Here is a 25,151-nt window from a genome sequence, read left to right as displayed (position 1 = left end):
CCCCAGGAGGCTTGGAGACTCAAGCGCACCCACTCACCTTTTCCCAGAGGTCTTCTGAAAAGATTTACTCCATCAGACCTGAGAGTCACCCTGACACCCCGGGCACTTCAAGTTCAGAATGCAGGGCCGAGCGGGTGGGTCTTCAGTGAAAGCCGGAGCCCACGGCGCTGGCCGTGCGGACACCCGCCAGCCCGTCAGCAGGCCCGCCATGTGGTGGCGCGAGGTGGCGCCCGGGCCCCCCCGACCCTGACCCAGGGCCCCCTGCACACACACCTGGCAACCGTGGCCTAAGTCCTTCCTCTCCAGGACCTGCGCTGGGACGTCGGGATCAGCTGGGTTGTTCCGACCAAGAGGACCTGGGGGAGGAGAGAGCTGATGGGGTGGAGGGGCCGCGGCCCACGCTCGTCCCGCGTCTCTCCTCGTGAGCCGCGCCCTGCGGCCTGAGCCCCGCCTCCCCGCGCGGCCGAGGGGACACGCGGGGTGACGAGGGCCACGCAGGGCTGCGAGCGCGCGTCATCCGTGGGACGTTCACGCGGGGCCGGGCCCTCTGCCCCGAGACGGGACTGTCCCCACCTTCTTGTCAGGCTCCACCTGTGAGCCCCGCCTCCCACACCTCCGTGCGGCTCGCCAGGCCCCGCGGCGCCCTGTCCGGGGCTCCCTCCGCTTTACTGGGGCTGCTGGTTGGTGCCTTGGCGCTTGTGGGTCAACACTGCCCCGTGAGGGTCTGCCCACCAGCTCCTTTAAAACGCCCCCTTTGCTGCAAACCAGTGGCCGGTGTGGTCTGGACCCGGGAGACACTTTGGAAAGGGCCATCTGCCCACTTCCTGGCGGGCACGAGGCAGGTGTGTTAGGAAAGGTGAGTCGGGGCCAAAGCTGGGGTGGCGGGGGTGCGGGCCCGGGTGGGAGGGAGGCGGGCCTGGAGCCTCCGCGGCCGCCCCGCCCCGCCCCGGGTCCGAGTTCTGCCTGCAAGCACAGGAATGTAACGAAGTGTGAGGCGGCGGGGGACCGGGCGACGGGAGGAGGCCCCGCCGGCTACTTGCCCCCCTGCACCTTCTGGTCGTAGGTGCCCGCATGCTTGTAGCCCGGCACGTAGCCCGACTCGTCCACCAGGTCCACGCGGCCCGCCCTGCCCTTGCCCCTGCCCGACGGGTCGAAGCGCTCCTTGTGGGAGCCCGTGAACTTGGTGGTATCCGTGAGCCGCGACACGGTGGGCGAGGAGATGGCTTTCTGCAAGAGAGCGGGGAACGAGGTCAGGGAAGCCGCCAGGGCGAGTCCAGCCCAGGGGCCCAGACCGTGGACGGGGGCCGCCGGTGCCCGGGAGCCACGCTTCTGCCTCCTTCCCGAGACCCGCGCACCGAACTCACCGTCACCCCCGAGATGATGGGGGCCTTGCCCTCGATGAGCCTGTGCACCTCCCGGACGGCCTCTTCTCCGCTCTTGTCTTTGAATCTCTTCTTGGCCAGCTCCTCCAGTGCTTCCTTGAACTGCTCGAATGAGATGGTCCTGCAGGACTTGCCCCTGCAGGGAGAGGGGGCTCAGGGGGCGCCCACCGGGCCCAGGCACCCCCACGGGGAGGAGGCGCTGAGCAGTCACTGGGCTGGGACCCGCACCCCACCCAGGGCCTCGGTGACATCAGGGGACCCCTCACCCCACCTCTTTCCCACAGCCCAGAGCGAGTCATCCATTAAAACACAGAACGTGCCCTGCCCCGCCCTGGTCTGCGGCGTTACACCCAATAGTCGGCTGCCGTCGGCAATGGCAGCAAATACAAATCGTCCTGGAGCGAAGTTGACAGGAAGCACGTCCTTCATGAACGACTGGACACCAACACATCCTGGTCTGGTGCTAAAGTGGGCGAGCATGTCGCCTTCATCAGAGGGAAAGGGTGAAAAGCACGTCAGATCCCACGGCACAAGGCAGCTGCAGTCCTGGCTGGGGCCACCGGCCTGCGCGGGGTCGCCAGGGGGTGGGGGGCACGGTCCCCACTCGGGGACAGGATTGGGGGCCGCCTCCCCATGGCCAGGGCCTGACCAGCACTGGGCGCGCTGGGGCACAGCCGGGACCCGGGAGCAGCTCCTCATCCGGAGGCATCCCACGGCCGCCCGGGATCTGGTAGGTCATTCTCGCAATTTCTTTCTCCTCCCTCCCTCCCTTTTTGGCTGCGTTGCTTCGCGCGGGCTTTCTCTAGTTGCGGTGGCGAGCGGGGACTACTCTTGGTTGAGGTGCGTGGGCTTCTCACTGCAGTGGCCTCCCCCATTGTGGAGCACGGGCTCCAGGCGCGCAGGCTCAGTAGTTGTGGCGCACAGGCCCAGCTGCTCCGCGGCATGTGGGATCTTCCCAGACCAGGGCTCGAACCCATGTCCCCCGCATCGGCAGGCGGATTCCCAACCACTGCGCCACCAGGGAAGTCCATTCTCGCAATTTCAAAATGGCTCTAGACTGGCTCTTGGTCTCTATGAGTTTTAACTGAAAAGCACTTATGCCACCTTGGATCTTCCCCAGCGAATCCATCCGGTGAGGTTCTCAATGTTCTACAGTAAGAGGAGTGGGGGGAGGTGCCCCGGGGACCAACAGAAAGGCTGCCTGCAGAAGCCAAGGGCTCGAGACAGCGCAGCTGACGGCACCCAGGGGACCGGCTGGAGAGGGGAGGGCAGAGTGGGAGGGGGCTGCCCCCACGTCAGCACCGGCCGCAAAGCCACAGGCACGGCCGCAGAGCGGCCGCAGGACAGTCAGAAACAGGCCACATGTAAGGGTTTTTGACAAGGTTGCAAAAGCCAGGGAATGGAGGTGGAACTGTCCTTTCAGCGGCTGGAGGCTGCGCACAGAGGAGAGGGCCTGGCCTGTGCCCCACGCCGTCTACAAGTTTAACTCAACTGGACCACAGTCCTGCATTTATCACAGACCCCGAACCATCCAGCTTCTGGATAAGCATCCAAATGAAACTCTTCGTGACCTTGGCTTAGGCAAAGATTTTCTCAGGAATGACCCCCCAAAAACAGTCCATAAAAGAAAAACAATGAATTGGACTTGACCAAAAATTTTAAAACCATGCTCTTCAAGAGATACTGTTAAGAGAAGTAAAAGACAAGCCACAGATGGAGAAAATCTGATAAAGGACTTGTATCTGAAACACACAAAGAACTCTTATACCTCAACAACAAGAAAAAACCCAATGTAAAAAGTTGGGCAGGGTTTCCCTGGTGGCGCAGTGGTTGAGAGTCCGCCTGCCGATGCAGGGGACACGGGTTCGTGCCCCGGTCCAGGAAGATCCCACATGCCGCGGAGCGGCTGGGCCCGTGAGCCATGGTCGCTGGGCCTGCGCGTCCGGAGCCTGTGCTCCGCAACGGGAGAGGCCACAGCAGTGAGAGGCCCGTGTACCGCAAGAAAGAGAAAAAAAAAAAAAAAGTTGGGCAAATATTTGAACCGGACACTTTGTCAAAGACCTACAAGTGCAAACCAGCCGTGAAGGACGCTCCACGTCACTGGGCACCAGGGAAATCAGGTTAAACCGGGATGCGGCCCTGCCACACACCCACTGGGACAGCGGAAGTAAGTAAACCAGATAAAAGGACACCACGGTGTGGAAGGGTGCAGGCGGCAGCAACCCCCAGAAGGTGGGCCGGCAGCCCATGCACAGCCCCTGACCCCTCCTGGGTCTCACTCGCACGTAAACCTGTGTGTATCACTCTCCTATTCGTGGTTCTGTTCAGTCACCAGAACTCCAACAGCCCAGCGGTAAGCGATAAACATGCCTCAGGACGTCCCCTGCGCATGCCGGGACTCACAGGCACTTGACACGTGAGTCTGAGGACACGGGACGTGCTGACCGGCCACCCCGGGGTCGGGGAGACAGTGGAGGGAGGACACAGCCGCAGGGGCCACGGGGAGGACGACCAAGTCGTGCCGCCAGCGAGGCCATGTGGGCGGGTGGGGAGCGGAGCCCGAGAGGCCTGGACGGCTGTCGGGAGGGGCACCTGGACCGCAGGCCTCATCAGAGCCCCCGTGTCCGGCGGTGGGTTCCACCCCTCAAAGCCTGGCTGCGACACCACAGCGGCTCTGAGGTCCGTGGGCCGGGCTGGGGGGATCCCTTGGCCCAGCTGTCCCGGGCAGCGTGGTCCTGGCCTTGTTGGGGCGGGGAACCTGCCATCCCTGCTGGTCGCTGACCCACGACGGTCGTGGGGCCCCACTTGTTTGTCCTGGGTTGTCCAAGGCGCTCCTGTCTCTATTCACGGACGCCAGGCCTGCCTGCCAGCCTGGTGACCGGCCGCTGGGGCACCAGGCACCACCAGTGTGAGTCACTCGGGCTGGGGGCGGGGCATGGCCGACGGGGCCTCCGTCAGAGGCCGCATTCAGATCGAGTGGACGTGCGGGCCCAGGGCGCTGACCTGCCTGCTCCACCTGGCGGGGCCGGGTGTCCCCACGTGTCCCCACCGTGACCGCCAGACAGGGTCTCAGAGCCTGGTCTGGGCTGGCAGGGAGCTTCCCCCAGGGGGCCCCGCGGCCCCCGCTGGGAGCAGTCCCTGGGGAGTTCTCGAATGACACTGCCAGCCTCTTCCCTGGAGACACGTGATCACTTTACACGGCTCCGCACACACAGGGAGCCTGTTCTCCCGAGTGCACAGAACCGGAGAGGGTCCCCCCACCAAACCCCCTCCTCCCGGCTCAGCACTGGGGCCAACCAGTGCCCTGCTCAGAAGGCCGTTGTTCTGCTGGAAAGCTGGTCCAGCAGTAATGGGGTCACTGGTCACACACGAGGCCCCATGGGTTGTGCTTCCCAGGCCCTGTGTCCCCAGACCTCCAGGCCCAACGCAGGGCAGGCAGAGGGCTGAGCCCGGCCACTCCCGAAGGTCACCAGGGACACTCGGTGACCAGGGATCTGGGCGGGGGGGGGGGCAGCACAGCCCTCCGAGGACAGAGGTCTGTGTCTCCAGGGCCAGCGTCATGAAGGCCGCTGGACTTTGGCTAACATGTCCTAGGACGGAGCAAGGGGCCCCCTCTGGACCACAGATAACATGCCACTTGGGGGCTGGAGAAAGCCGACTCCCAGGCTCCCCTGAGCAGCAGAAGCTGGGACCTGGGTGACCCGTCCAGAGAGCAGGAAGTGGGGTCTGGAGGGGGAGGCTAAGGCACCAACGAGGGCCAGAGGAGGGAGCCCCCGGGATATTCCCATCAGACCCTGGGCCAGCGGGGCTGTGCGGGTGGCCACGGGAGCGCTGTCTGGAGGACCTGGATGCAGGGTGAGGATGCAGTGTGATGTGGCAGCTGCCCACACGTCTGGTACCAGGCCTTGGGAGCGGGGAGACGCCAGCCCCCTGCTCCTGGGCCCCAGGGACCATGCTGCTGGCAACCTGGAAGGAGGCTGCTCACACCCAGGTCTGGCGGCCTCCAGGCCGGCCGCCTGAAGGGCACCTGTGACCCCGACAGTCAGCTGCCCCCCAAGCAGGGAAGAGCGTCCTAAGTTCCTCCCGACCTCGCGAGGGCCTAACGCAGGCTGGAGGCTCAGGGACAGGTTCTGGGGACAGATGCACCTCAGGTCGTTGAAACCACTTCTGGATGTTTGGGGAAGGTCATCAAAAGGCCTGTGTGCACTGGCGTCCAACACCAATATCAGCGGTTTGAGGAGCCAGCATGGACGGACTTGCCCGATTCCTGCCCCCCCCAAGCCTTGGCCCTCTGTAGACACGCCAGGCAGGCCCCAAGGAGACCAGGGCAGAAGCTGCTGGATGCCCTGCACAGCCTCGGGCGGCCAGGAGAGGCCCCCGCGGAGGACACTGTGAGACCCCCAACACCACAGCTGGAAGCACGTGCTGGGATCAGGGCCCCGAATGCCGCAGCCTCACCCACCAGCCTGCAGGGAGGGGCAGGGCAGGGCAGGGCAGGCCCGGGCGCCAGGCACCGAGCAGGCGCTGGGCCCCGCTGGCGTGTCTGGGACTGCACAGCGCACCCGGCTCTGCCCTGCCCACCGCTCCCGCAGGCATCCCGCGTGGCCTGGGTCTCTGCACCGATGCGCCAAGCTCTGCGCTTCAGATGGTTCCCTCCGCAGCCCGTGCAGCAAGAATGGGCCGCGTCCCCCGCCCCGGCGTGCGTCCTCCTAACCTGCAGCCCAGACAGGGCTCCAGAGTCACGGGAAACGCCACCGTTGGCCAGAAAGCCGGCGAGTCGGGGCCAGGAAGGGCCAGCAGAGCCGCCATCCGCCTCCCCGGCCTTCCCACCTGGGCACACACGCAGGGGACCCTGCGGCCCACGGGCCCCCGGCGGGACTGTTGGGGTGACACTCGTGCTTATGGGAACGGGGTCCTGAGTTAATTCCTTCCGCCCTGGGGCTGGGGGGTGGGGGGGGCGGGCACGGGGCCGGGGGAAGCCCTGGTCCCGGAGACGGCAGTCTTCAGTCGAGGCCTGGGGAAGAGCTGCAAGAACCGTGTTTAAAACTTAACACATAGCAACATCCAAACAAACAAGCGCTGCCATGACGACCGGCCTAAACAGAGGCTGCAGATACCGGGCTGGCGGCAGGGCTGCAGAGTCATGGCAACCGCCCCAAACAGAAACAGCCATCGGCAGTCAGCGACCCGTGTGGTTCCGCGCCCACGGCTCCCGCGAGCTGCGGCGCTTCTGCCACGGCTGCCACCTGGAGCGGCCGTGGTCCCACGACCCGCACGCCGGGACGCGCACGTCCCCACCGCGCCCCACACTCCTCAGACCTGGTCCCCCAGGTGTGGCTCCCAGCCTGTCCTGCAGGACCCCACGACCCGACTCAGGGCACCACCCCCCCAGGACCCCCCAGGGAGCACTGTCTCCCTCTCCGTTCCCAAGGGCAAGGTCCCCCGCTGCACAGCTGGGAGGTCTGGGGGACCCTCCCCCAGAACAGGCTCTCCCAAGTGGGACACAGGTCACAGGGACCCCACAGGGAGTTCAGGTCCAGGAGGGCAGAGGGGGAGTAGCCACAGACTGGTCTTGACCGTGTCTTGACCACGACCCCTCGCCGGACCGGGGCTGCAGCCGCCCACTTCCCGCGACGAGCCGAGGCAGAGACCCTGGGGCCCAGAGCAGCCAGGCTCTGAGGTGGGGCCCCCGCAGTGCCTGGGCGCCAGGGGCCAAGCCTCCTCCCTGAGTGTCTGAGCAGTGTCCTGCCCTCCAGAGCGGGACGGGGACCAGATGGGGCTCCCTTTCCCAGGGGGCACAAGGGCCCGTGTGCCTCCACTGCCCGTGCCTCCTGCACACGCGGTCTCCAAGGCCTGTCCAGGGCATCTGTCCTCCGGGTGAGCCGTGACCAGCAGAGTGGAGACCTGAGTTCTACACGTGTGGGCATGCACGTGCGCGTGTGTGCGTGTCTGTGTGATGCCTCGGAGATGCTGTTGCTGTCCTCAAGGTGTGGTCCCGGGGTGTGAAGGGCAGGAGAAGGGGGAGGCGGCCTATCGACGCCCGGACCACACGCCCGAGCCCGTGTGCACACGCGTGCAGACACACACACGGACAAGCACACGGCGCCCACCGTTCGTCATCCCCGCTCTTCTTCACACGCGAACGTCCCCCAGAGCTGAGGGGAGCGGCGCCACAGACGCCCACCTCCCGGACTCGTGCCCCCTGCCCCCAGCAGCCCCCCACGGGCCGGGCTCTGCCACTTGAGACCCCTCAGGCTGCGGCAGGCGGCTGCGGCACGTCCCTGACCTGGGCTCCCGGCCCCACTGGGGCCTGTTCTGGTTCAAACTCCCGGGCATCTTCTTCCGGGCAGGGAGAGTGTCCTGAGGCGTCGCCCTCCTGGCCGCCCGAGAGAACGCAGAGCCCCGCTCCCACCCCCCTGGTCCCAGGCGCACACGTACTTGATCTTGCTGAAGACGATGTCCACATCGGTGACGGTCACGTTCCTGCCGTCGATCACCTGGCAGTCCCTGCACAGCTTGGACCAGTTCTTGCCATGCATCTCCTTCCCGGTGGCCCTGGTGTCCCCGTGCACCGCAAACCTCCGGAAGGCCTCCTCCAGGGCGCTGAGCTCCGGGCCCGCGGCGGCCGCGCCCTCGCTGGCGCCCTCCGACTCCAGTGACAGCCTCTTGGCTGTCCTGTCCTTCGCGGGGTCCCCTGGGGACTTGGGGGGCGTCTTGTTGGCGGGCTTGGGGGGCTTGGGCCTGCTGTCAGCCATGCTACTGGGAGGAAGCAACAAGAGGTCACCTGCTTTTGCGGGCAGATGCCCAAGGCCCCCGCTGCCCGCGGACAGGGGCTGTGGCCCGCCAGCAACTGTGCGACCCCGGGACAAAGTGTCCATCTGCTGCAGAACACGGCGAGGCCCCTCCAGCCCTGGCGCCCTGGCCGCCAAGTCCCCGACAGTCAAAGCCTCCAGCACGGTGGGGCACGAGCCAGCCTCCTGGGGGACTCAGGACCCTCCTGCTCTGGGGGCTCCCTGAGTGACACCTTCCCGGGCATCAGTGGGGTGACACCATCCTCGGGGAAGGGATCCAGAACCGGTCACGCTGCTGCGCCCACCTCAGGGCCCAGTCTGCTGACTAGGGTCCAGCGGGCCGAACAGACCGCTAGTAGAAGAGGGAAGCCCCAGGCGAGAGCAGGGGTCTGTGGAGACTCCGAGGGCCAAGCGGGGCTGCGGCCTGCGCCCAGGGTAGGGGGGGCTCACGTTGGGGGGTGGCTGATGGCGTCAGGAGCCCAGTGAATGCCCAAAGCTGGGCCCGGGTCCCCACGGGGCTGAGAAGACACCTCCACCTCCAGCAGCTCTGGGGAGCCGGGAGCTCAGCACCAATGCCCACCCCCAGAGTCACGGCTAGTGGTCAGCGGGGGGCAGTAGGCAACCTGGCATTGTGGGGGTCCCGAGCAGGGCCCTGCTGAACTCAGGACCTACAAGTTCCCCAAACAGAAAAGGCAGTGCAGCTCAAGAAGGCACAGTGGCTGGTGAGGATGGTCCAGGACACCAGGGGCTCAGGGCAGGGTGGACATGACTGGGGATGTGGTGATGAGCCCCAGGACCCAGCTCTCCGTCCTGGGCTCCACGTTTGTAGCTTAATAAAGTAACTTGAAAATTACTTTAACAAAACTAACAGGAGTGAGACCCTACATGCAGATGGGAAGCTCTCCAAGGTGACTTCCTGCTGTGGGGAGAAGCAGGACGGTGCGGGGAGCAGAAACGACACAGCCGGTGTTGGAGCCATCGAGGACAAACGGCATCCACGTGTGGGCTGCGCCCCGTGGCCAGGCGTCGCTGTGGCCGGCCGTGGACGTGGCAAACAGGAGGCCCGGCTCCCTCCACGTGAGGCTTGTCAGCCGCTGGTCCACGGGGTGGGGCCCGGGCCAGGGGTAGGAGGAACGGGGGTGGGCAGGTGAGGTGGAGAGAACACTGTGTGAGTGTCCCCTGGCCAGGCCCTGCTGAGGCACGGCTGACCCCGCGGGCTCCGGAGCTGGGAGCTGATGAGGGTTCACGGTGGGTGTGGGGATGGACGGCATGACCGGATTTGCATTTTCAAATGAGGGTGTGGAGAGGGCAAGGCAGCTGCCAGGTGGACTCACAGACCAGAGTGGAAGGAGATGCAGGACGAGCGGACCTGGGGAAGCCGGCCCCAGAGTGTCCACCAGGCTCCAGGGACCACCCACCATGGGGGCCCAGCTGTCTTCAGACACCACGTGACCCCCTGGCCCACCAGCCCCTCACAGGCTGTCCGCGCCCCAAAAAGGTGCCACGAGGCCTGTGTCTCCAGAATGATTCTCCCGGGCAACGCCCTTAAGACGTGACTATCTGAAGCAAAACCTGTAGAAAAGGTGACCCAGGACAGACCCTTATCTGCCACAGTCACAGCTTCTGCGTGACATCAGCACACAGTGCCCCCAGCCAGGAGGGCTGGGAATCCATGTTAGCCATGTGCCTGCAACAGGACCAGGTGTGCCTGTGAGATGGGCCAGGTGTGCATGTGAGCTGAGCCAGGTGTGCCTGTGAGATGGGGCAGGTGTGCCTGTGAGATGGGCCAGGTGTGCCAGTGAGCTGGGCCAGGTGTGCCTGTGAGCTGGGCCAGGTGTGCCTGTGAGCTGAGCCAGGTGTGCCTGTGAGATGGGGCAGGTGTGCCTGTGAGCTGTGCCAGGTGTGCCTGTGAGCTGAGCCAGGTGTGCCTGTGAGCTGTGCCAGGTGTGCCTGTGAGCTGAGCCAGGTGTGCCTGTGAGATGGGGCAGGTGTGCCTGTGAGATGGGCCAGGTGTGCCTGTGAGCTGAGCCAGGTGTGCCTGTGAGATGGAGCAGGTGTGTACGTGAGCTGAGCCAGGTTGACTGTGAGCTGGGCCAGGTGTGCCTGTGAGCTGGGCCAGGTGTGCCTTTGAGATGGGCCAGGTGTGCATGTGAGATGGGCCAGGTGTGCCTGTGAGCTGGGCCAGGTGTGCCGGTGGGCTGGGCCAGGTATGCCTTTGAGATGGGCCAGGTGTGCATGTGAGATGGGCCAGGTGTGTCTGTGAGCTGGGCCAGGTGTGCCTGTGAGATGGGCCAGGTGTGTACGTGAGCTGAGCCAGGTGTGCCTGTGAGCTGGGCCAGGTGTGCCTGTGAGCTGGGCCAGGTGTGCCTTTGAGATGGGCCAGGTGTGTATGTGAGATGGGCCAGGTGTGCCTGTGAGCAGGGCCAGGTGTGCCGGTGGGCTGGGCCAGGTATGCCTTTGAGATGGGCCAGGTGTGCATGTGAGATGGGCCAGGTGTGTCTGTGAGCTGGGCCAGGTGTGCCTGTGAGATGGGCCAGGTGTGTCTGTGAGCTGAGCCAGGTGTGCCTGTGAGATGGGCCAGGTGTGTCTGTGAGCTGAGCCAGGTGTGCATGTGAGCTGAGCCAGGTGTGCCTGTGAGCAGGGCCAGGTGTGCATGTGAGCTGGGCCAGGTGTGCCTGTGAGATGGGCCAGGTGTGTCTGTGAGCTGAGCCAGGTGTGCATGTGAGCTGAGCCAGGTGTGCATGTGAGCAGGGCCAGGTGTGCATGTGAGCTGAGCCACGTGTAAATGTGAGCTGGGCCAGGTGTGCATGTGAGCAGGGCCAGGTGTGCATGTGAGCTGAGCCAGGTGTGCATGTGAGCTGAGCCACGTGTAAATGTGAGCTGGGCCAGGTGTGCATGTGAGCAGGGCCAAGGGTGCATGTGAGTTGAGCCAGGTGTGCATGTGAGCTGAGCCAGGTGTGCATGTGAGCTGAGCCAGGTGTAAATGTGAGCTGGGCCAGGTGTGCATGTGAGCTGGGCCAGGTGTGCATGTGAGCAGGGCCACGTGTAAATGTGAGCTGGGCCACGTGTGCATGTGAGCTGGGCCAGGTGTGCATGTGAGCTGAGCCACGTGTAAATGTGAGCTGGGGCAGGTGTGCCTGTGAGCTGGGCCAAGTGTGCATGTGAGCTGGGCCAGGTGTGCATGTGAGCTGGGCCAGGTGTGCATGTGAGCAGGGCCACGTGTAAATGTGAGCTGGGCCACGTGTGCATATGAGCTGGGCCAGGTGTGCATGTGAGCTGAGCCACGTGTAAATGTGAGCTGGGGCAGGTGTGCCTGTGAGCTGGGCCACATGTGCATGTGAGCAGGGCCAAGTGTGCATGTGAGCTGAGCCAGGTGTGCATGTGAGCTGGGCCACGTGTAAATGTGAGCTGGGCCAGGTGTGCATGTGAGCTGAGCCACGTGTGCATGTGAGCTGGGCCAGGTGTGCATGTGAGCTGGGCCACGTGTAAATGTGAGCTGGGCCAGGTGTGCCTGTGAGCTGGGCCACGTGTGCATGTGAGCAGGGCCAAGTGTGCATGTGAGCTGAGCCAGGTGTGCATGTGAGCTGGGCCACATGTGCATGTGAGCTGGGCCACGTGTAAATGTGAGCAGGGCCAAGTGTGCATGTGAGCTGGGCCAGGTGTGCATGTGAGCTGGGCCACGTGTACATGTGAGCTGGGCCACGTGTGCCTGTGAGCTGGGCCACGTGTGCATGTGAGCAGGGCCACGTGTAAATGTGAGCTGGGCCAGGTGTGCATGTGAGCTGGGCCACATGTGCATGTGAGCTGGGCCACGTGTAAATGTGAGCAGGGCCAAGTGTGCATGTGAGCTGGGCCAAGTGTGCATGTGAGCTGGGCCAGGTGTACATGTGAGCTGGGCCAAGTGTGCATGTGAGCTGAGCCAGGTGTGCATGTGAGCTGGGCCAGGTGTGCATGTGAGCTGGGCCAGGTGTACATGTGAGCTGGGCCAAGTGTGCATGTGAGCTGAGCCAGGTGTGCATGTGAGCTGGGCCAGGTGTGCATGTGAGCTGGGCCACGTGTGCATGTGAGCTGGGCCACGTGTAAATGTGAGCAGGGCCAAGTGTGCATGTGAGCTGAGCCAGGTGTGCATGTGAGCTGGGCCAGGTGTGCATGTGAGCTGGGCCACGTGTGCATGTGAGCTGGGCCACGTGTTGTTTTAAAGGGAACAGCAGCTCCGCCTCCCCTGGCTCCCCCTCCTCGAGCAGAACACAGGTGTGCACTGAGACCACAGGTGGAGTGTGTGTTCCTGCTCCCGCAGGTGTGAACGCACCTCCACCCCCGGGCCCCCCAGACCAACTCTCAGCCCCTCGTTCCCAATGCCCCTCCTCACGCTGCCCATATGTACACCCTACCTGCAGGCACTTCCTGCATCGGACCAGGCCTCAAGCATCTTGCCCCTTGGGATCCAGGTGCCTTCCAGCCCCCGGGGCCCATTCCACCTCCCTGGTCCTCTGGGCCCGAAGCCCCAGGCGGGTGTTGAGTGCACCAGGATGGCCAAGGCTCGCTGGAGGGCGGCCTGGGAAAGCTGCCGGCCCTCGGGTGGGGGGTCTGGGGGGGCGTGCTTCTGGGGGCAGGATGCGGGCCAGGGGATGCGCATGTCTGGGGGCTGGGACCCGCACAGGGGACTCCCCGCCTCCCAGGCCCTGCGGGGGCGCTGCTCAGGCCTCAGGCCCCGTCCCGCCGGCCTCCTTGACGCCAAACCTCCCGGAACTCGGAACCCGGCTCCACCTCACGCCGAGCGAGCTGGGCCGGCGGGAAACTGACCCGGGGGAAACTCGGGTCACGGCGCCCGAACCCCACCACGGGCTCTGCCGGGTCACCGGGCATCGCACCCCAAGTCCGGAACCTCCCCGCAACACATCAGCCCCACTGGCGAGCCCCCTACTTGAAGGGTCGGAGAGCCGGGGGATCCAGAGGCCTCAGCGCTCTGTGGCCGCCGGGATGCCCTGGGGGTGTCGCTGACGACGCGCTAGAGCTCGACTGGGGTTCTTGTCCCCGACCTCGTCCTAGAGGCTGCTCGGGACCGGGAGACCGGCCCGCAGGTGGGAAAGGGCTCCCGGGACAGCGGACGCCAGAAGGAACCTTCTGGAGGCACGAGCCGCGGTGGGAGCCCTGGGCTCTCGAGCTCCTGGTCCTCGGCCCCGTCGGCCCACCCCACGTGCCACCCTCCTGCGTTCTCAGGGCCGGCGTGGTGCCAGCACCCTCCAGATGTCTACAGCAAGCCGGGCCCAGGGGCGGCACCCTCCACCAGGGCCGAGAGCCCAAGTCCCTGGGCCGTGGCTGCGCCCGCTGATGTGCCCCCGAGGCCCGGGGTCCAGCTGAGACCCTGCTTCTGCGCAAGAACCGCACGGGCCCTGGAAATGCCAGGTTCCCGAGCATCTGACAAACTAGCCCTCCTTGGACCTCGACGGAGCTCCTGACGCCCACCGGGCTGACAGTCTGCTGAGCGCACCTGACCTCGGCCGTGCAGGGGCCTGGGCACAGAACGCCCCTCGCCGGATGCCGCTGGACGCGCAGAGGCAACCCAGAGGCTCTGTGCCAAGTGCGGGAAGGAGAGGAGGAGAGAGTGCAGGGCAAGCAGGCGCCTCCCAGGGCAGCCCAGCCCCTTTGGACGGCTCAGCCCACCGGGCCCAGTCCCAGGACTGATGGCGCACGGAGGGGGCGAGGGAATAACAGCAGCAGCCCCCAGATAAGTCCCAAGTTGCTCCGGGGCCGCACAGGAGGCCAGGGCGCCTGGTCAGCTGGTCCCGGGGAGAACCTCCTTGACCCCTGCCGGGTGGGCGCGCTGTACCCGTGCAGCCAAGATGAGGTGGGCGGGTGAGGGTTAGGACAGAAAATGCAAAAGACCAAGCGGCCAGAAGCCAGGGGATGGATGCCGTCGCCTCCCCCTGCTCCCCTCTGTCCACCAGGGCTTAGGCCCCCAGGGTCGGGGTCCAGCTTCGCCCTCGGTGCAGCCCCTGGAAGAGGCACAGCCTCCGAGGGAACAGCCCGAGGGGAACAGAGGCGTCGGGGCTGCGCACCGTCTGGGCCGCCGGCCCGCAGCTCTGGCTCTTTCTTTCAGAGTCCACTGGAACACGACACAGCCCTTTGGCAACTGTCCACATTTTAGTCATAATACGGCCACCACAGCTCGGCTGCCCGACACTCGATGTGAATGACCACTCGTCCCAGGCAGCGGGGCCTCCCAGGCGGGCACAAAGCGGCCTCTGAGTGCCTGCCCCGCAGAGCAGACGGTCCCGGAGCCTCAGGCGTGGACGCAGCCCTGCCGGCTCGGCGCTGCCTTCCACGGTCCCTGCAGGGGCCCCGACAGCACGGGGCGAGCGGCCGCACCGTCCGAGCAGGATGCCACTCAGGTCCCGGGTCACATGCTTCAGGCCGTAGGCCCGGAAAGGCCCGTGGGGTTGGGACCTCCTGCACTGAGGCTAGGCCATCCCTCGGGGCAGCCTGGGAACCACAGTCACAGCCACACTGTCCCCTGCGCCCAAGTCAAACGCGGTTTCTCTGGGACGAGAGGGAAGAAGGTGGGTGGCTGAGCGGGCGCCTTCCTGGGGGCCGTGGCCATCTTGCGGGAGCCGCACCCGCGGGCCTGGGGGCTCCTGCTGGTCGGGCTGGCGGGGGAGGGGACGGGGGCGGGGGGGAGGAAGGGGCCAGGACAGGTTTGCCACCCCTGCCCCTCAGAAGAACTGATGCGGACAGCAGGAGCTTCTCTGGGTCACCACGAAGCTGGGGCTTTTTGGGGGACTCACTCCGTTGGGACCCCTTGGCCTCCCAGGAACCATGTCCTGGGCCTCAGTCCCCCGGTCCCAGAGCCGGTCTCTACTGTTTGTCAGCAAGTTTCTTACAAAATCCAAGAACACGGCATCTGCAGCCAACCTGCGGTCGGGCGGACCCTGTGCAGGGCACGTGTAGTGGGTGAATGGTGTTCCCGAGCCAGGTGTGTCCACGTCCTCGCAAGGTGGAGGAGCCTCGTTTGGAAGAAGGGTCTCTGCAGACGTCATCAAGCTAAGGATCTCGAGATGGGTCCACTCTGGACCAGGGTGGCCCTAAGTCCATTGACAGGTGTCCTTACAAGGGACGGAAGAGGAGACACACAGACAGAGAAGCCACGTGAAGACGGAGGCCAAGACGGGAGGGACGTCGCCATAAGCCCAGGGATGCCCGGAGCCCCGGGAGCTGGAAGAGGCAGGAGGGACCCTCCCTGGTGCCTCTGGAGGGAGCACGGCCCTGCGACACCTCAATCTCGGACTGGGAGTCTGGCCTCAGAACTGGGAGAGGACATATTTCTGTAGTTTTCAGTCAAAAGTCTGTGGTCCTTTGTCACAGCGGCCGCAGGACCCGCACACAGCAGGGACACCAGAAGGGGGTCCCTGCCCCGGAGAAAAGCGCCTGCAAAGGCCCAGAGGAGTGAAGCCTGGGAGGCGGCACAGAACCCAGGGGCAATAGCGGGCAGAGGCCCCTCCCCGCAGACGGGGTCCGGCCTCGAGTTGGCGTGCACGTGAGACCCTCAACAGGAAGTCTGTTAGCTCCAGGAACGTGGAGCTGCCCGCGGATGGCCTGGCCTCTCCCCGACGACAGGCGCCCTGCGGTCACCACGTGCCCGCACGGCAGGTCCTGGGGCCAGGCCTCTCAGGCCGCCCGAGACCCCACGGAGCCCACAGCGTGGGGGGCAGGCCGGGGCCCGGGGAAGCCAACCGCAGGGCCAGGAAGAGCAGAGGGGCCTGCGGGGAAGGGCCGCTGCCTGGGTCTGACGGCTGGCAGGTGGGCGGCAGTGTCGCCTGCAGGCCGCAAAGCCTCTCCTGGCCCCAAGCAGCCGAAGAGGAGATCAGCCGGCGCAGGTGTGAAGCGCAAAGCCGGAGGCAGCCCGAGGGTCTCCGCAGTGGTCTGCAGCCCAGCCCTCACTCCCCACCCACCCCGTGCCAGACAGCTGGGAGGCTTCCCACCAACCACGGGGACTGAAAAGCCCCAGGCCCCCCACCCGGGAGGGCAGGGCACCCTGAACAGACCAGCCCTGCCCTGGGGGTGGGCGGACGGGCGCCTGGGAGTCAGGGGCGGTCAGGCCGGCTCCCCTCTACCCCCAGCGTGGATGCGGGGATCTGGAGCGCTGGTGCCCCAAACAGCGGCAGGACACACACAAGCACTCCTGAGGAGGAGACGACCGTTGGAGACGGAAAAACACAATATCCACGTATGATGATAAAAAAAATAACCAGGCCCAAGAGGGGGAACAAGTGCCAAGAACTTGCAGAAACAACAGGAAGCAGAAACGACGAGAGGCTCCAGTTACTGGAGCTGGATCAGACATTGAGTTTAAAGTAACTACGTGCACCGTGTGCAGAGAAGAAATGGGCAGTGCGCGCCGTGTGCAAAGAAGAAAAAGAACAAGGTGAGGAATTCCAGCCAAGAATGGGGCCTGTAAGAATGCAGGTAGCAGATCTGAAAAAAGAACACCTTGGAAATTCTAACCGTAAAACAAACACACAATAACTAAAATTCAGAACTCAGTGGATGGGATTCACAGCAGAGCAGGTTAAAGAACTCGTGGATCAGAAATACCCAAAAGAAAACAGCTAGACATGGCGGAAACGTGTGTGTGTGCACACATGTACATACACATGTGCATGTGTATGGTGTACACACATAGGAAAATGGTATGTGGGTACACCATCATATGTGAGGTAAGCTGCCATCCAGGAAGTTAGGAAAAAAACCTCAGCAAATTAAGGACAAAGGTGTTAGAAACAATGAAGATAAAAGTACAAATTAATAAAGTAGAAAACAAATCTATAATACAGAGGACCAACGACATCAAAACTTAATGCCTTGAAAACACTGATAAAATTGATAAATACTGGGGACGCTAATCAAGTAAAAAAAAGAGAAGGTCAAAATATCCCATATCAGATGGAAAATGAGGACATCCCTACAAGCTCGACAGATATTAAGGGATTAAAATATAATAAGAGAATATTATAAACAATTTTGGACCAACATGTTTGATAATTTAAATGAAACAGACAAATTCCTAAAAACAAAACAAAAGCCATTTTACCAAACAGTAACAAGAAGAAATATATTCTTATCATTGCTCTTGTATCTATTATTAATTCTTATAATTATTGAGGATTTGAATTCTTATTTAAAACCTTCTCACAAAGAAAACCCCAGGCCTGGATGACTTTACCAGCAGATTCTTCCTTATACTGAAAGAAGAAATACTGTCAGTCTTACACAAATTCTTCCAGAGAAGAGTAAAAGATGAAACACCCCACCCGACTCATTCTGGCTAAAATAATCCTGGTACCAAAACCTGATAAGGGCGTTACAAGAAAAGAAAAATGGATGCCAATCTCACTTACAAACACAGATACAAAAACCCTAAACAAAATATTAACAAACTGAATCCAGTAATAGATAAAAAGGATCAATACCTTACAATCAAGTTTGGTTTATGCCAGGAGTGCAAGGTTCATTTAACATTAACTTAATATAATTCACCACATAACACAACACAGAACCAAAATCATATTATCATCTTAATAAATGCAGCCAAAGCACTTGATGGATTTCAGCATTTATTCACCGTAAAAATTCTGAGCAAATTAGAAAAGGAAATAAATTCCTTAATTTGATAATGGGTACCTACAAAAAGCTACAAAATCATCACACTTTGAATATTGAAAAATTTTCCTTTCAAACTGGAGTAAGAGAAAGACGCTTGCCTATCACCACTTCTACTCACTGTGTCAGTGTGGTAAGATACGGAAAGGAAATAAATATATAAACGTAGAAAGGAAGAAATAAAACTGGCATTATTTGCAGTTTCTATGACTGTGTACACACAAAATCCAAAGGGATCCCAGGAAAACTATTAGAATCAACGTGAGTTTAGCAAGGTTTCTGGATACATGGTCAACATACAAAAATCTATTTCCATGTAGCAGCAAAACCAGACAATAAAAGGTATTTAGAAATATACCATTTAAAAAAAAGTGAGGAAATATGAATTACCTAGGAATACATTTAACAAAAGATGTGTAAGACCGTCCACACAGAGACTATGAAGCATCATTGAAAGAACAGTGATATTATGAACATGGGTTAAGTCTGAAATACAAAGAGGTCAATTGTCCCTAAATTCATCCACAGTTTTAATTTAATCCAAATAAAAATTCTAACACTTTTTATGTCTGGGTAGTGAGACAAGCTGACTGTAAAATATACACAAAAAGGCAAAAAACCATGAATTAACCAGCGATCTTGAAGGGAGAACAGGTGGAGGGTTTGCCCAGCGGTTTCGAGACTTGATGGAAAGTTCTGGAAATGAAGCCAGTGTGGTGTGTGGTCTTGGTACAAGGACAGAAAATAAACCACTGGGCAGAAGAGAGCCTCCAATCCACCCGCACAGGTGCAGAGACAGTGTGGACAACAAAGGAAAAGCGGGGAAGAAAACTTTTTCAACAAAAGGAGATGGGCTGACTGAACAGACACATGGAGAAAAATGGAAATTAATTCAGGTACAGATTGAAGCAGGAAAGGCAAAATCATTAAGCCTCAGGAAGGGGATGTTTGAGAGTATCTGATGTCCTGGGTGGGAAAGACTCTACACAGGACACAAAAACCACTAACCCTAAAGGAAAAGATTCTTAAATGGCACCAGATTAAAACTCAGAACTTCCATTCATCAGAAGATATCACTAAGGATTGAAAAGACAGCTGTGGGCAGAGAAGGTGTCTCTTACATGCAACACACATTGCCGTCTCCAGAATCTAGAAAGAACCCTGTGGATCAACCAGAAAAAGACAGCTCTAGAGAAACGGGCAAGGGACTCGAGGAGGCCCAGCACATCCAGACACCCAGTCACTGGCGGGGACGCCTGGCTTCGTTACCTTAGCCTGAAACGCAGGCTCTGGCACGCACCCTCCAGAAGGCCACCCGCCAAGAGGCCACTGCGCCCTGCCCACTGCCGGCGGCTGTGGAGCGCGGCCGTCAAGGGGCTTCAACTCCGGGGAGCCGCCGGTACCATCGGCTAAGACGGGGCGCCGAGGGCCCAGCAGAAACATTCGCACGTGTTCTCCGAGGAACACGCAGGGGGGCTCCAGGCAGCCACGCCAGAGAATGGAAATAACCCCAAGGCCCGTGGCCCACACAAGGGATCAGCGGACGGTGAGGGGCTCACGGAACGCAGCAGGCACCGGCTCCACGCGGTACTGCCCGAAACGCGCCAGCATCGCAGAGCACGTGCTGTGAGGCAGGAAGGTTAAACACTAAACCGGAGGGGGGGCGGGAAACAGGCGCAGGGAGTAAAACCACAGCAAAAGCAGAGTCCCTCCCCAGGAACGGGCTGGGGGGCAGCCACAACCCCTGGCAGGAGGAAGAAGGAGCGGCCCGGGACCTCTGGAGGCCTGGGGGCCGAGCAGCCAGCAGGGCCAGGGCCGGGCAGACGAGGCCCAGATGAGCTGCGGGAACCGCCTTCCCAGGAAGGCAGCTTGGTGCTGGGGGCTCCTCCCAGGCTCCGAGGCCCGTGGCCCCCCGCGCCCAGAGGCAGTGGGAGCGTGAGGCCTGAACGAGGCCCCCGGAGGATGCTGGCTTTTGTGACATTCCCGCTGGAGCGAGAGCTTCCCGGGGCTGACCTGGCCGGGCTCACCTGGCACCTGATGTCTGTTGAACAAATGGGTGCAACAGGGTTACAGGATGAGACCTTGGGACTGTGGCCCAAAGAGGGGAGATTGTGCTGGGACAACTGGACATGGGACATGCTGGGGACACAGGGGGACACACGGGGACACTGTTCTGTGGGACACAAGGCGATGGGCAGGAAAGGGCTCCAGGTGTTCTTAACTTTTAGGCTTGAAAAAAGGTAAGGGCCAGTCCTTCCTTTTCACAAATCTAATTAAGAAAAGGAAAAGTGGCCATGAATGTGCTCTCCCGAGGGTAAGCTCACACACACCCCCAGCTAATGGGGGGTCGCAGAAGACACTTGGGTTTGGTACCAAAGTCAGAACACCATCATTTCCTCACACCCTGTGAAAGACTTGTTACATTTCTTCACCAAGGAAGGTCCTACATTTGGACATTTAGACATTAAATTACAATTGAGCTTCACTGCACGTCACTGCACATCCCGTACAGTTAAAGGGGAAATCTGCAAGCGCAAAACAGTCTTGCTTCCCTGTCAGCAAACGAGATTTGGAGACAGCATGCCACGTCCCTGTGGGGAGCGGCCCTTCCCCCATATGCCCTTCTTGGGGGCTGCAGATCACAGAACCCGCACCCTCCCCTGTCACCCCAGCAGGGCCAATCAAAGCCATTTCCAGGAACTGCCATGTGGATGCCACTGAGGACGTTCCCCCTCTGAAGAGACTCTGCTGAGCTGGGACTTGTGGCGGGGATGCTGTGGACTGGGGGTGCCAAGCTTGGGGGTTCCATGGGTTGTGACACCATGGTTACCTCCCCACCCCAAGAGGGGGCTGGTCTCCCGAGGAGGGGCTGAAGAGCGGGGCGCCGGAGACCACGTCTGAGCCCCAGATGCCGCTGGGCACCCCCCAGGCAGCTCCCCACCTTCCTTCCCAGGAAACACCTGCTGCTCAAGCAGCAGGAGTTGGGCGTGTGTCGATTCTCCTGCCTAATCCCAGCATCCGCCTGGTCCAGGGTTTGGGGCTCAGGTGGCCTCTGCACAGTGCCCGGCACCCTCGGTCTGGGGTGGTTTCCAGATGGTGCCAGGCTGGGCCCAGGGCACAGACCTCCCGACCCAGGGAGGCCCTGATACTTCAAGGTGCAGTGGGGGCTGTGCCTCGTGGCCCCAGTGGCCCCGGATGGCGGCTCCTGTACGTGCTCCTCTGGCCTCACAGCAACATCACCAGCTATAAATAGCCCTGGCGCTAAGCCAGCAAGCCTCTCCCTGAGGAAGCTTCTAATTCTCAGCCTCTTCTGCAGGGAGCGGCTCCACTGCCCACCAGGGAGGGAAGCCACGAGGACGCAGCCCCAGAGGACAGTTTGGCTGCTCAAAGATTTCTCTTAATCCTCAATCAGTGACGAGTGATTTTAATTTTCTTCACGAAACTCTCCTGTGATTTGCACATTTCCCACAATGAGCATCTATAACCTTGTATACAGTTAAAACAGCTTATTTATTGCAACTTCAAAGGGTTCACGAAGATCAGCCAAACAACACCGAGGAGATAAGAATTCGGCCAACACAGCTCCCACTAATCTCCATCACTTCGTCATTCCAAAAAGATGGAGAAGAATTTTTTAATGTAGTACATAAATTAGGGTACCTTTCTGAGTCACAGATCCTTCTGGAAATCACGAAGGCCCCTTCCCCAGGAAAACACACATACCCTTGTGTGGCACGCATTCTGCAGATGCCCCCAGGCAATTCACCAGCACCCCCTTCCCCCATCACTCATCACTGAGCCCTGGGATTCCAACCACGTGGTGGGAACAGGGGCTGGTACCAGAGAAGGGGTCATGGAGTCCAGTTTAGGGCACTCGCAAGGCGCCTGTCCCATGGCCCCCGCCCCTCCCCCCATTTCCTGCCAGCTCCAAGCTCTCCCTCCCCAGGCCCATTGCTCCATCCCCGGATGTGGTCCTAGGGCACTTGGAGTTCAGGTCAGGGTTTACTGATCACCTCCTAGGCGGCAGGGGCTGGCCCAGGCCCTGGGGAGCACCCCCCCAGCGCACCCTCCCTGAGAGATTGGCCACGGGGAGTCCTGGGAGGTGGTGGCGGGGGGGGCCGTGGGAGCTAGGTCTTTTATCGTTTATAAACGTCAGATGAATTAGCCAGTAAACACACAGACGGATGACAGCATAGCCAGCTTAGCCTAAAAGGTGTCCCATCATCAGAGCACAAAGCGCCTATCAAAACAGCAGTCACAGGGAGGGTTTTCTTCCCACCTCATTTCAAGGCTTCATTTACATAACTGAAACCGCAGAATAAAGGGTTTCTCTGGATCCTCCTTCAAGGGCGGGGCACTGGTCCCCAGGGGCGTGTGGAAAAAATACACTGGCAGCCAACCTCTTTATCTTGATTGCCGGGTTATGTGCCCACATGCGATAAGAAAACAGAACACCCCTCCGGGGATGCTTCTGGATTTGCAAAGTGTAGGCCTGACCCTCTCACCTGCACCGATATGGCGACGTTAATGCCGGACCGAGGGACGGCCGAGTTCTCGCCAAAGGATCACGTACATTCTCGGCCCCTGGACACAAACGGCCCTTTCTGTGGCCCTGGGGCTCCTTAAATTCGTGCTGTATGACAGTGGCTTCATTTCAAACCCTCTAAGCCCTAATGTCCCGCAGTCTCGCTGGCAGCCGCCACCCCAGGCCTGGGCATGTGAACGGTGTTTATGTAGCAGGACACGGAGAGGGAAGGGGCTGCGAGGGGAGTCCTCTATCGCGTTACGCACCGACACGAAGAAAGGCCGAGGAGCCTCATTTAGGGCCCAATTATAAACCTGCCCTTCGCATCGCCGGTCGCTCCAGCCCGCGCCCCCGCGTCCCCAAACCCGCGCCCGGACGCAGCCACGGGGGCCCGAGCGCCGCGCGGATAGCCGGCAGCTCCGGGGCGCGGGGCGCACGGACGCACTGGGCCTCGGGGAAGGGGCGCGGGCGGGCGCCGGGAATGGGTGGCGCGCCCCGGCCCGCAGGCGCAGGTGGCCCTGCGCGCCGCGCCCCGGGACGGAGCCCCGCTGCCCCTTACCTCGGAGATGCGGCGACTGCAGCGGCGGCGCCTCCGCGACTCGCGCGCGAGCAACCCGGTACCCGGCCTGCGCTCGCGCCGCAGCTCCCAGCCCGCCGGCTCCGCCCCCGGCCTCAGGCCCGCCCCCAGACCCGCCGGCGCGCCCCCTGGCCCCCAGTTTCCGCGCCCGGTCCGCCCCACGCCCTGCCCTCCCCGCGCTCCTATTGGAGGACCCGTCCCAGGACCCGCCCCCAGCCCCCACTGGCCCCCTCTCGGACCCGCCCCCCAGGCCCGCCCCGCACTCTCTTGGCGGCTCCGCCCCGCCCCCTCCCTCCCGGGCTGCCAGGCGCACTGAGGCCGTCCGAGCGCGGACCCTGCCTTACAAGGCGGGTCGGCGCTGGCCCCAGGGCCACACGGCTCCGCGGGGCGGGGTGTCGCCCGTGCGGTCCCACCTGGCCCTCCGGGACCCCGGACGCGGGTCGACGGATGGGCGCGAGGACGGGCCTCCCGGCTGGGTCGGCTGGACGCTGGCCTCTCTGCGGAGACGCTCGGGCCAACGCTGGGGTCCGGGGTGACCGGGCTCGGGCCTCAAGGAGGGGAGCAGGGTGGGGCGGGGAGTGGGGCCGCCCCGCGAGAGTTTGGGGGACAGTGGGAGGGTGAGGCGAGCGCCTGGCTGGGGTGGGCCAGAGGCGGGGAGGCGGCTCCGTGCCGGGCCCTGGGCGCGGTGCGCAGCTGGGACGCCTTCCCGGGGGCGAGCGGCGGCGCCCCAACCCGGGCTCCGACTCCAGCTGGAGGCGGGCCATCTTCCTGCGTCCGACCGGGGCCTCCGCGGGTTACCTGGGTGAAAGCTGCAGACCTCAGAGCCTCTTCCAGGGTCTCTTCGTCTCTCTTCTCGGGACACCTGCTGCTTCCTCTCCACCAGGCCGGCTCTGCGCCAGGAGGGGTGGGTTCGGAGACAGGGCGCGTCCCCGCCTTCACCAGGAGTTTGCTCAGCCGAAGGTTCTGGGGCCGGGGTGACAGGGAGGTTCTAGTCCTGAGACTTGGGGTGCAGGGGTCTCCCTCTCTATCCTCCAGGCCCCCCTCCAGTGGAGCAAGCCGCCCCAAACTGTCCAGATGCCCGGGCTCCAGGGGGAAGCGTGGCCTTTAGTTTCACTGCCGTGGTACCTGGCGCTGGCCAAGGAGCCCACCGCAGGCCCTGTCCTCCCCTCTTGGCTGCAAAGCCCCCACCCTGAGCCTTACACATACACACCTCCATGGCCCATCTGGCCACAGACTTCCCTCCCCCCCCCACCCAGTCTCTGTGCTCGTCCTGGCTGCAGAGACCCCACACCTGACCCCAGGCTCTGCCCAGCTCTCAGGTCTCGTCTGAGTCGGAATTGCGGGCAGCAGCTTCCGACTTCACCTGGGATTCCGGCCGGGCCAGGCAGCAGGGGAAGCCGGGGTGCTGAGCCAGAGAAGGGGTCACAGGTGCTGCTGTCCAACAGACCGCCCGCCCCCGGGAGAGAGGATGCGGTTTTCTCGACCCTTTGGGAACCAGGGACAGGCAGGCTGAGCCCGCCCATCCCCACCGTGGTCCTGGGGTGACGTGCCTTTCTCTCAGCCCCTCTGGTTTCTGCTCCTGCTCAAAACTGGCCGAAGATGGGCTTCTATTTCTCATTTCCCTGAAAAGTTTCACGCTCTGGACACCAGGCAAGTCCAGGATCTTAGAGTCGCAAGGACAGGGAAAGCAGGAGGTCCCCCCGAGGCCCGCTCCTCGTGACCTGCGGTCCTGACTCTTTAGGTTGAAGCTGGGCTGCACCTTCTCTGTCCCACACAGCCCCGAGCACCGCTGAAGTTACTATTAACGATGCAAACGAAAGAACGAAAAACACTACTCGTTATTATGTTCCCAGTATCGTATTAGCCAAAAGGCGAGCATTCGGTCCACTTTCAAAACCTGTGCAAGCGCTGTGGCATAAATGTGCGGGTTTGCCGATGGCAGAACTGCTCTGGGAGGTGAGTGCCAGACTCCGGGGGCAGAAGTGTGTGAGGGACAGAGTCATCCCAGAGGCAGGGCCTGGGGGACGGGGCGGGCTCCCAGCACTCCCACCCCCACGATGGGGTGGCTAGAGCTACAGCCCACGGAGCCACGCCCCACGGCGCAGGCGCCAGAAGCCAGCCAGCGGGGTTGCCGGCTGTACCATTCCTGGAGGCTACCACTGGTCGTCTGTGAATGAGATTGTGCTTTGAGTTCACAGCATAGGGTCAGTCCTGGCCAC

The 25,151-nt window shown here is 61.9% G+C and overlaps 1 protein-coding gene across 3 annotated transcripts; it reads right to left on the bottom strand.

The window, feature by feature from the left end:
• Positions 1–352: 352 nt before the first annotated feature.
• On the bottom strand, positions 353–24,617 carry LOC309805605 (tubulin polymerization-promoting protein). 3 transcript variants are annotated; one of them, XM_082623668.1, is made up of 4 exons: positions 12,565–16,965; positions 7,821–8,141; positions 1,365–1,518; positions 353–1,227 (listed from the first exon to the last, which is right to left on the bottom strand). In XM_082623668.1, exons 1-4 carry the CDS (start codon positions 12,807–12,809, stop codon positions 1,033–1,035), a joined length of 915 nt encoding a protein of 304 aa, XP_082479794.1. In that variant the 5' UTR covers positions 12,810–16,965; the 3' UTR covers positions 353–1,032. The 3 variants fall into 3 exon arrangements, with proteins under 3 accessions (XP_082479794.1, XP_082479796.1, XP_082479795.1); XM_082623670.1 differs by lacking the exon at positions 12,565–16,965 and adding an exon at positions 23,731–24,617 and having other exon boundaries at positions 356–1,227; positions 7,821–8,138; XM_082623669.1 differs by lacking the exon at positions 12,565–16,965 and adding an exon at positions 22,915–22,992 and having other exon boundaries at positions 356–1,227.
• Between the last annotated feature and the right edge of the window lie 534 nt (positions 24,618–25,151).

Source organism: Mesoplodon mirus (genome assembly GCF_964341445.2).
Source record: "Mesoplodon mirus genome assembly, chromosome: 5".
NCBI classification, from domain to species: domain Eukaryota; kingdom Metazoa; phylum Chordata; class Mammalia; order Artiodactyla; family Ziphiidae; genus Mesoplodon; species Mesoplodon mirus.
The sequence above is the reverse complement of the archived record's forward strand: the minus strand, read 5'-3'. Positions and strand labels throughout refer to the sequence as shown.